Here is an 11,282-nt window from a genome sequence, read left to right as displayed (position 1 = left end):
GACTGCGGATGTCCAAGACAGGAGTATAGGCAGTGTGTATACTTGCGGCGAGCATGCACTGGCGAGAGCGATGAGTAAAACGCAAACGAGATGAGAGGATGGGGATACAGTGTAAAGAAGAAAAAAATCTAACGACGTGATCTCTAACATTCGATAACGGAGCAAATACTCGGATCTCGGGACGTTCGCCCGGGAATCGAGCGGGGCAGGGAAGGGGGACGTTTCCTTTTTTTTCTTTTCCTTTGAACTCGCCAAGAGACGCAGTGAATGTAGCTTGCAAGCGATGACGACCGTAAAATACATCACCTTCGCGAAGGCGCGACACATACGCTTATTAACATTTATCGACATTGAGAGAGATGTCGTGTAGTATACACTATTAGTAGATGTACCACCGATTCGATAACTGAGAGCTACACCTCGACGGCGGAGAATACACTACCGGGAAAAACGGCCATCCCGACGAAGTTAAGCGTGGAAATACTAAACAAAAACGAGCTAAAGTATAAATAAATATTATATTATTACTAAAAAAAAAAACGAAAAGAGAAAACTAAAAGAGAAACTAGCAAAACAAACTCGCGCCTTTCCTATAAAAAAAAAGAATGAAAACACTTGTAAAATATGTGTAAGACCTTAAACATCTTACGTGGATATGCATTTACAAGTTTCACGACTCGAATACACAAGCTCGATATTAAATTATGTATGACTTTCCCGCGGGATCGCTAGGGATCCCCATTCGTATCATTCGTTTACATACTAAGCAGTAGCGATAATAGATCAATAAGAAAATCGTTTCGTGTCAAGCTGTGTTAAGCAGAAAAAATATAGAACTATAAGACACAAGTTGTACTGGAGTATTGTCGTTGTATCGGTACGGATCTTACGAGACAATTCCCTAATCAAATCAGTTTTCCTTTATTAAACACTAATACGCATTATAAAAATCTTCCTACATGCTGCATTCTTTTTTTTTTGGATTATTACACTACAATATAATCGCTATATATAACGCCGTTTAAACCTACGCAAAATTACCCCCCGGATCAATTCTTACTTAATTGCGCGTTTGCCTTCGATAATAACGCGCCCTTGTTATTGTACAATAAATCATATATCGATTTAATATGGAGCTTGCGTGTTGTCAGGGGAGATTTCTCAGTGGGGACGGGCTAAATTACAGCGACGCAATAAAACGCAACTCGGCGGCCTCGGTACGCTTACGCAATTCGTAATTCGAAACTGATGCGCGAAGGTATGTAGACGAAGAATCGGAAGATGCTTGGTTTCTATCCGACTGGCTCTCATCGTATCTCGCGCGTCAATTACGTTATTAGAATGAGCACCGCACGTTGCTCGTGAAGCAACGCGCGACGTTGTTATTACGGACTTACGCGAAGGTCGCTGCTGGATTACTCAGTAGATCTTGGGCGCTGAACGATCGTTGATCGGGCCGCTGGTCTTCCTCAGCGGAGTACCGCGTCTGATCTGATCCATGAGGGAGTCTCTCATCTGCAGGGGGTCCATGATCGGCACGCGATTACCCATGATGCGCCTGATACTCGCGGATCTGCTCGTGGCGTTGTTCCCCGCCTGCTGCAGGGCCTGTTGTTGCTGCGCCAGTTTAGCATTCAGCGTCTCGAGAAAGCCGGAAGCTGCCGTTTTCACGTTCTTGCTGGACTGCTGCTGCTGCTGTTGCTGCTCCGAGAGCGATTGCTTCCTGAGAGACTTCGGGCTGCCGCTCGCGTTCCCGCCCGCTGCGGCACTGCTGCTTATGGTACCGATGAGTTTAGCATTGAGCACTGCCATGAAACCCTGGCCCACGCCGCCCGGTCCCTGCCCTTGGCCCGTAGCCTGACCAGTAGCTTGGCTGGCGGTAGAACCACCGGCTACGTTGGCCGTTTGCGCGACAGATCCGCGTTCCTGGGACGCCGAACGGGCAGCCGAGCAGGAACGTTCGACCGATGAACGAGTTATCTGTAGCACGGTGTTATGTGGAATAATGCCCGAAGGATTCTGCTGCTGTCCGGTAGCCTTTCGTAAGAGCGACGGACTGGCTGGCGTGTGGCGGAGCTCGGTCAGAGTCCTCACCGTTTCGGAAACCGAGACGGATCTACGCAAAAAAAGAAGCATTAAATAGAACTTTGTAGACTTACGTAAAGATATGAAAAGAGATTAAAACGTATTGAAATCTTTAATTAAAGAGCAATTGATCGTAGCTAAAATAAAAAAACTAGAGCAAGGTCGATTTTTACCTCTGCGGCAGAGGGCTGACGTTGGGCGAGGAGCTCTCGAGAAGGAACGGAGGCGGCGGAGGAAGGTTCTCGGTCTCCTCGCAAACGTTCTCGCTCCGATCTTCATTAACGGACGAAGTCGGGGGTGCGGCGATGACGGTGGACGTACGTCTCGTCGGCGGCGGCGGTCTGCTCACCTGCTGCGCCGACCCTCTGCGCGTCATCAACGTGGCCGCGGCGCCAGGCACGTTCCACGTGTTCTCGTTTTGATTTTGAAGCGAATGAGAATGCGGCAAAGTGTTTTGGCTTCCGTATCCGCTGCTGGACTCCAAACTGGACTCGGACGTCTGACTGCCGGCGTCTTTCTCCGGGACGTCGGTGGTCTGCACGATTAAACGGAACATAAGCAACGATAAAAGTGTTTATTTTCAAATATTGTTCGTCTTTGTATACTTTGTCGCTTAATGTACCTTGTCGGTTCCTGGTGCTGCTAACGGAGCCGGAGGGGGAGGCAGCGGAAGTTGCATCTCTTGAGCACGACTGGCAGCTAGATTCGCCAACTCGTGCATGTTTACGTACATTGGCTGCTGAAGCTGATGGCTCGCCAATTCTACAGGATCGTTATAACGATAAATATCACGTCGAAACGTCGATTCATATGGCTTACGTATCGATGTCAAAACAAACCTTTCGCCAAATGAGCCGGAAGCGGTAACTTCGGCTTGCTTCGAGGACTCCCAGGCGGCTCGTTTTTCAACGGAATCGTCGGCCGTTCCAAACTAGAACACCTATTCGGTATAGGTGGACGACTGCCGCTGTTATTTCTACGGAGCTGCACCCTGGACAGCTGTTGATTCGAGGAAGAACATGAGGAGGAAGAGGAAACCGGAGAGGCAGGCTGACTGTGGCAGCAACCGCCGCTACCGTCGCGGTCCGGAGCTTGGAATGTGTAGACGCTGAGCGCCGGTCTCTGATGCCCCTTTTCGTACGCTAAAATAGATATAAAAAAATAATAAACGTGACTGAATCGGAGTTCGCGAATCGGATTACCGTGACGAACATACAGTCGTGGACGATGAGATTGCGACACTTTTTTTCTCAGTAAATTTACAAATGCGTGAACTCACACAAACATGTTACATATAATTAAAATGATATTGTACCAAATGTTAATACCAACATCAAATTATATCATTTATTTAGTATTACTTGAGAAACATTATTAAAATGTTAAAAACCACGCGTTCATAAAACTCACTAAAAAAAAAGTATCGCAACCTCATTGTCCCCAACTGTACAAGTGTAAAAATACCGCTTACCGGAGGAAATGGTATGTGGCCGTTCGTTCACCGCACCCGGGTTTTGCCGGTCGTACTGAACGGACGTTTCCTGTAAATCAGGCCAAGTAGAAGTTGTCACGGGTCGCGTTACAGTGCAACCGGTACTTTGATTACTTAGAGAAGACACATTCGACACCTAAAAACACGAGCCGCCTCTTTAGCTTCGACCGTCGAACAATACAGAATAGAGGATAAACGACAAAATAAAAATGCATTCTTAAAAAGTTGAACTACAGAATTCGTTAAAAACTGGGAAACGTAAGCAGATCTAACAGCATGGTCACTAGGCGATGGAAACTTGGGTCTCACACTTTGAATCTTCTACATTGTGCCGTTGTGATTTAAACGTGAATTTTTGGTTTTTCAAACTTATAAAATCGATCTTTAATTCTAGACTACTTCGAAAACTGAACGTTCTTTCAAAGAGAGCTCGTTGAAACGAGACGACTCACGCTGCGCACGTATCGCCTGTCCCTGAGAAGACTATTTTCACCGTGTAATTTCGCTAATCGCTAAACGACCTTACCTGATGCTCGGAAATCGGTTGGTTGTACAACGTGTCCTGTGACGTGAAACCGGAGTCGCGGGAACTGCCACCGGTCAAGTGGCGCAGCGACGCGATGCCGCTGATGCTGGCGGGCCTGACACCAACTTGCTATAACGAGTACAACATCGACTACCACATACAATAAAAAGCTCGGGCAAAAAAAAAACGTAGCAATTAGTTCGTGCTGTAAGAGATCTATGATCGTGTTACTACTAGGTGTGCATTGCAGCTGATGCACTAACGGTGGTGCTGACACGTGTCATGCGACATAAAAAAGAAACGTCTAACGGATCAGTCCGTGGAGAGAATAAAAAAACTCTAGGTGAAAAGAGGAAAAGATAGAAGAAATGAAAGATATCGCCGATGCGGGTTAATTACCTGAGAAAGCGATCTGTGCCACGGGTGTCCGGACGGGCTCGGATGGCTTTTACAAGATCCACTACTGCTACTAGTTAGAGAACTGATCGAACACATAGAACTCTTCCTCGATCCGAGAGACAACGACGGGCTCGACGGCGGCGTAGCCAATGACCACTGAGTAACGTCGCAACCTTTTATGTCCGTTATTACCTGCTCGGATGCAGGCGGTAAGTGATGCGGCGACGCGGCGTGCTTTTGCAATTGATCGGAGACCTCTTGCAGATGCGTCAATTCCACCAACATCGCTATCTCCTCGTCCTAAACAGTTGATTATGCATGATGTGTTAGATCATCGCCATTGTACGTCGATTAACGAATGTGAATATGAATATATGTGTTTAGTTTTAAGAATGTCTACTACTAACGAGCACGGGTTTCAGGAATCGGGCGAGGAGACAAAATCTGCCCCTCTCCTCGAGAAGGGCCGCACGGACGGCTTTACGTTCCGTTTCCTCTAAACTCAGTCTTTTCTCCTGGACAACCGCCGCCGATGACTCTAGCATCCTATTGAGCTCGACATCGGAACACGTCCCGTGGCTCTGAGACTGTCCTTGTACGTGTAAGTGAACTTGTACCTTTCGTGCTTTCTTCTTCTGCAGACGTAGCGTATCGGTGGAGCGTTTCTTCAGCTCCGCCCTTGCCTTTTTGAATTCTAAAAATAGCGGGATATCGGATTACAGAAGACTGAAGGCTTCTTCAAAATATACGTGGCTTATCAGAGTACTGTAACAATCGTCAACCTTTGGCATGTTCTTTGTCTAAATTGATCAAAGACTTCTTCCAATCTTCCAATTTCTCTTGTAAAGGCAGCACCAAACAGTCCATAATGGCGCTTAAAAGAAGCAAACAGTAAATATAAGTGCAAAGAATGTTCGGAAATTAACTGAATGGAAATTTAAAAAAAAACTTAATTAAGCTGTACGCGGGACATTTTTAACATACCTGGTAAATGACTTCATACGAGTTTCTACCGCTTTATGTCTCAAACATATTCGTGTCAGTGCCGTCCCGATTTCCTTAGTTGCACCTTAATAACAGTCATTTCAATATATTTTCTTATTTTATTTTTGTCTATTTAAATGTATTCAATATAGACATTTAACAATTTTAATGTCTAAATTACAGACACTGAAAGTTTCTTTATTTTATTTTCAATTAATCAATTGGAACTTACCTCTAGCGTTAGTCGCAGCATCCGCTATTTTCTGAAAAGCCTCAAGATATACGGAAATAGCCAGGATGGCAGCTCTGCAATACATATCTCACGTTAAAGATAAATATTTCTAGAATTCCTTGAATCATGTAATTTCAATCTCTATCTTTTTATCAAAAATGTGCAACACAAAACAAATGTGTAGAACCTTTCTTAATGTTGAAAATATGTCTAAAGTATGTAATAAATGTACAACAAAAATATGCTTTTGAAAAATCTTTGGTACACAGAAATTTTCCATTTGAACTTGCATAATTATTACATACATAAAATATAATAACATATTTGAAATTATATAGAAAATCTCTTCACCTCAAACTCGCGTGTAACTTTGTAGCTTTCGAAATCAAATCTTCCCAAAGTGGTGTTCCATTCTATAAAAAAGAAACAAGAGTATTATAATGCATGCAAGAGTTTTAATTCTATTTAATGATCAGCATAGCTAATATTAGTTTTCATTGCGTTAGTCAAACAGTAATCTAGACTGATATGCTGGTAACAGATGCTGTAATCACACACGCCCATATAATTTGTTCAGCTATATATATATATATGTAATACTAGATCACATACTAGAACATATTTCCTAACAATGTTATGATTCATAAGAGAAACTAACTCATAGGAATAAATGTGTCTGCTCCTGTTTTCTCAAAGCTATTTAATAACATTTTAAATAATATTAGAATGACAATTAGAGTATTTTGCTTCAAGTCAAAGCACTTGCTTTCACAAGAAATTATAGAAAAAGCTATAAACAATAGAGTATCAATTAGCAAATCAGCCTGTCTTGACAATAGTGATGATTTGTAAGAAAATGCTTTGAACTACAAAACAAGAATGCTTTGCCTAAAAACAAAAAATATATATATAAAATATAGATACTATTATTTAACTCTCTTCCTCATTTGAAAGAAAAACATCTTTTGATTTTACTTCTCCCAGCAATTACTCTATTCTTACTCATATGATTCAATACATTTTATCTATCTTATAAACTGCATTTGTATTGTAAACATATATTTCAAAATATCCCAAATATTCCTTCCAAAGCAAAAGAAAGGGGAATTTCCAGGAATGCAAAAATCTTGAAAAAGAACCGATACCTATTATTGCACAGAGAAATCCGTAAGAATAACGCAATCGGGATTTTCAGGCAACAGGAAAGAGAAGAAATCACAGCAGGCTAAACGTAAACGTCCTCAAACTTAATCCTCAGGAATCATGAAAACTCTACAAAAGGGACCAGGGTAAACATCGTTCCGACGGACGGCCTAACGCGAGAGGTGTGCGCGGAGCGAAGTTGCGAAGGGTCGGTCGAGCCCAAATAAAACGGAAACGTTTCCTCACCTTCATGTCAGTGACGATCTGCTGAAACAAGCCGCCCAACGCGCTGCACTCCCGCTCTATCGTCGCATCCATCTTTTGCGCTTCCCAGGCAGGCTCTGGCCTGAATCCCGAACGAGGTGGTGGCACGAGGAGGGACGCTCTCGCGACGGGTTCACTCCGCGTCGTCGACGCGGCAGACGTTGATGATGACGAAAACGACGCACCGCCGCCAGCGGGGACGAGCGGTGCGGCCCGTCATTCTCGACCCGCGAAAGAACAAGACGGAGAGTGCGAGAGAGAGAGAGATATACGCGCGCACACACCGCACACAGAGACAGAAGGGGGGGAGGGCGGAGAGAACAAGCAACACCCGGACGAGGGAAAACGAGGAGACGAGAGTGACAGGCGTGACAGCGGTGAAGCGTGGACGCGTCCACGACGCGCGGGACGCCCGTTGTCGCGAGAGTAGACTTTACCAGCGCGAGGTGATCATCCTCGCGCTTGTAAACACAACACGCACGACTGACACGGCACTGACGACAACGGCGGACGAGGAGGCGCGCACGACGACGCGACCGTCAACCAACGAACGGACGGGACGGACAATCGAACTCGCTCCGCTCGCTTCGCGCGCGAATCGTTTTTCGCGGACGCCGCGCCGCGCTGGATCGTTGCCCCCTGCGTGGTGACCCCGTTCTAGAAATCAGGATCGATGTATATTCGCTATGCGCCTAATCGTTATGTCCCGTGGGGAAAAGCGTGACAGGGGGTGGGAAGGAAGAGAGGCGGGAGAGAAGGAGAGAGAGATAGACAGATGGGGAACATCTTCCGGATTCCATGGAGCTGTGTGCACCGTGCAGTTGGCTATGGTTGGCTAGCGCCGCTTCCGCCGCTTTCATGTGCGGTGTGTGGCGTACTGGGCACTGGCGTGTGCAACCGCCATGTTGCTCATCCTCGGCTTTCATGGTGCACGAATAGCTAGATGCGACACGAACGACGCGGTTCATCCCAAAAGCGACTACAAAGCATTCCCAATAAAAGTATCCGGTTCGAATCTTCGCCAAGTGGGGTTTCAGTCTCCGATAAGTGGGGTTATATAAACTATTTATTATACAATTATACTACAATAAACTATTTATTGATATACTAGATTTATTGATATACTAGAGTATCACTTGAACCTCCTTAGTACAAAAATACAAAAATCTGTGTGTATACTAATAATTTTATTAATAAAATTATTAGTATACACATACATAGATATTTTTTACACAGTTAAATTTTTGGATTTGCCTGGGCTAGCGGTTCGGGCGGTAGTTGAGACAGAGGCACATTGCTGTAAAAACAAAGTAACAAAGTTTGTTATTATAGTGAAACACAGTTAAAACTGATATAAGAATAACTGATATAAGATATAAGAAATACTTACTCCTCCATAACCATGAGCAAGACTAAAAGTTGTTGGTGGGCATCTAAAGCCTTTAATTCCGCATCGTTAATTTTCTTATGCAATGACATATTTTTCAATGTGTCTTTATTTTGCCTGTAAAAATCCAATACAAATTTAAAGGTTAATAATTATTTTACGCGCATAAAAATAAACTTTATCTCAATCATACTTACAGATATAATTCATAGTCCAATGTAGCCAAGTCTCCTTTTAATCGGACTAAGCTGGTAACAATAGGTTTTACACACTCGTATACAGTTTGTAACCTTTGATCAGTCCCCATATTTGCAGCCTGCTGTAAGCCGAAAAATTCATATATGTAATGTATATGTAAAATAGATTGCCTATGTACTGACAAGCTTATGGCCTAGTTTACACCGAGCACTTGATACGTGTACTAAGTACCAAATTTAGTACTTAAATTTAGTACTTAAATTTAGTCCGCGCCAACCTGATACTCCTATCAATTAATTTAACAATGTAAACTAGGCCTATGGCACACGAAGAAGAACATACGATTATGTAGCGCGATTCGAAGATGTTCTGAAAACAACTTAAGAGACCCATGGTACTCGAAGCCTAAGGAATCCAGAGGGGAAGGAAAAGAAAAACTAAAGAGACAATGACGAACTCGAGACAGTGTCACGCGTGACACTGTCTCGAGTCATTGCCATTGCCTCGAATTTAGTTTCTTTCTTTTCCTTCCCCTCTAGATTCCTTAGGCTCCGAGTACCACGGGTACTCTCAATTATATAATTAATCCTCCCCGGGGTGATCACACGTGTTTCCATCATATATAGGTATATAGATTATTAATATATATATATATGGATGATCACACGTGTTTCCCACCATTGGCGTCGCCTAAGGGTGCGTTCTCACTGAGCGCGTCACGCGTTGGAATCGAGCAGGAGTAATTAACGAAATCGCAATTCCGCTAAATTAAAATTGGGGGAGAGAGAGAGAGAGAGAGAGATGCTCTCGGCAAGAGGTGCTCACCTTGTACTTTTCCTTTAACGCATTGAACTTGGACGACATCGGTTCCAACGGGGACATCGGAAACTGAAGCAATTTCTTCTTGTAGTCAGTCTCAGTCTTGTTGTCCGGCGGCGTGCTGTTTTTCAGCTTCTCATTTATCTTCATCACGTCCTCCATGCCCTTGATCATCTTGCTATCGAGCTCGTTGATCTCCGTCTTCTTTTCCATCGCTATTCTCGCTAACGCTCGCTATTAACGTCTCTCGAGAAATTTCTCGTCGTTGTCGACGTCCCCTTATTCTTCTTCTTCTTTCTTGCCAATCTTTTCAATTTAGTCGAATAATGCAATATTAAAGCGTAAGTAGAACTGAGTAGAACACTCGACCACCTTGGTCTGTAGCTCGCACACGAATTGAATCCTCGAGAATTCTCCCGCGATTTACCTGCGAGGGCGGTGGATGAGCTGGTTTCAGCGCCTCTGGAAAGTGGATGTTGAACTACTAACTAGAGAGACCAATGAGAAGCACGCTTTCCGTTTATCTATTTCATCTCGAGCGCGGAAATTGTAGCAGAATAGTGCAGCTGCCAAAGAAAGATCTTAATTGGAATTAAGCACGAATAGAAAGTAAAATTCGATTGCGTTCGATCTTCGATCACCGGGAAATTCCGGGACGACGTGCGGCTGATCCCGATGAGCGAAAATAATATTATTTGTAATTAGAATCAATTATTTAATTATTAACAATTAACTGTGTGCTAATGATATAAAGACATTAGACCGCCAATGTAAAAAAAATTATTTTCTACATATATTAATATAGAAAATAAGCAAAAATATTATACTTTTTACTTTTTTTTTAGTACGCTGTGTGTTCAATAAACGCGGCCCAAAATTCACTGCGTTATGTAAGGAACTTAAACATCAGCCGCCACCCTCGTGTCCCATACGTGCGCGATGCGTTTCTTCAGGAAAAATTTTTTATAAAGGGAAAAGAATATATGATATAATCTGAGACCCGACAACAGTTACGTAAAATTCATTGCCAGTTCACGCACTGAACTTTGCTAAATTATTGTAAACGGAAAATAAAAGTATTTTATCGAAGAGAAAATTATTTTTAATTTTACGATTATAAAGAAATTCGAGGTTCAGGAAATTGCGGCTGCATGTGAGGCACTTGAGGAGGTTCAGGAAATTTCCTGTGAATCTCAAGTGCCTCAGGTTCAGCCGCAATTTCCTGTGAATCTCGAATTTCTTTATAATCGTGAAATTAAAATTAAAAAATAATTTTTTTTTCGATAAAATACTTTTATTTTCCGTTTACAATAATTTAGCAAAGTTCAGTGCGTGACCTGGCAATGAGTTTTACGTAACTGTTGTCGGGTCTCAGATTATATTATATATTCTTTTCCCTTTATAAAAAATTTTTTCTTGAAGAAACGCATCGCGCACGCATGGGACACGAGGGTGGCGGCTGATGATGTCTCGCTCCGGAATTTCCGTTCGAGCAAGTGTGACAAACAAGTGATGTTTTCGAAAAAAGGGAACAAATAATGTCATTTGTCGGTCGTTTGACCATGGAGCATTCCGTGTGGGAAATTCCGGAGCGAGACATGATCAGCCGCCACCCTCGTGTCCCATGCGTGCGCGATACGTTTCTTGTTGTCGGGTCTCAGATTATATTATATATTCTTTTCCCTTTATAAAAAATTTTTTTTATACGGTTATATATATATATATGTGTGTATGTTATATATATATATATATA

At 43.1% G+C, this 11,282-nt stretch overlaps 2 protein-coding genes across 6 annotated transcripts; both read right to left on the bottom strand.

Annotated features, from left to right (window-relative positions):
• Positions 1-166: 166 nt before the first annotated feature.
• On the bottom strand, positions 167-7,410 carry LOC105455334 (MTSS1-like protein). 4 transcript variants are annotated; one of them, XM_011698579.1, is made up of 13 exons: positions 7,108-7,410; positions 6,070-6,131; positions 5,719-5,792; positions 5,487-5,571; positions 5,285-5,376; positions 4,910-5,196; positions 4,503-4,802; positions 4,104-4,232; positions 3,557-3,713; positions 2,925-3,227; positions 2,708-2,847; positions 2,259-2,620; positions 167-2,116 (listed from the first exon to the last, which is right to left on the bottom strand). In XM_011698579.1, exons 1-13 carry the CDS (start codon positions 7,177-7,179, stop codon positions 1,420-1,422), a joined length of 2,760 nt encoding a protein of 919 aa, XP_011696881.1. In that variant the 5' UTR covers positions 7,180-7,410; the 3' UTR covers positions 167-1,419. The 4 variants fall into 4 exon arrangements, with proteins under 4 accessions (XP_011696881.1, XP_011696883.1, XP_011696884.1 ...); XM_011698581.1 differs by having other exon boundaries at positions 3,557-3,626; XM_011698582.1 differs by lacking the exon at positions 4,104-4,232.
• A 792-nt stretch (positions 7,411-8,202) lies between these two features.
• LOC105455333 lies at positions 8,203-9,958 on the bottom strand. 2 transcript variants are annotated; one of them, XM_011698578.1, is made up of 4 exons: positions 9,536-9,958; positions 8,710-8,828; positions 8,516-8,629; positions 8,203-8,422 (listed from the first exon to the last, which is right to left on the bottom strand). In XM_011698578.1, exons 1-4 carry the CDS (start codon positions 9,740-9,742, stop codon positions 8,362-8,364), a joined length of 501 nt encoding a protein of 166 aa, XP_011696880.1. In that variant the 5' UTR covers positions 9,743-9,958; the 3' UTR covers positions 8,203-8,361. The 2 variants fall into 2 exon arrangements, with proteins under 2 accessions (XP_011696880.1, XP_011696879.1); XM_011698577.1 differs by having other exon boundaries at positions 8,710-8,831; positions 9,536-9,957.
• Between the last annotated feature and the right edge of the window lie 1,324 nt (positions 9,959-11,282).

The sequence above is a fragment of the Wasmannia auropunctata genome, unplaced genomic scaffold (genome assembly GCF_000956235.1).
Source record: "Wasmannia auropunctata unplaced genomic scaffold, wasmannia.A_1.0 LD335903.1, whole genome shotgun sequence".
In the NCBI taxonomy this organism is placed as follows: Eukaryota; Metazoa; Arthropoda; class Insecta; order Hymenoptera; family Formicidae; genus Wasmannia; species Wasmannia auropunctata.
This window is presented reverse-complemented; position numbering and strand designations above follow the sequence as displayed.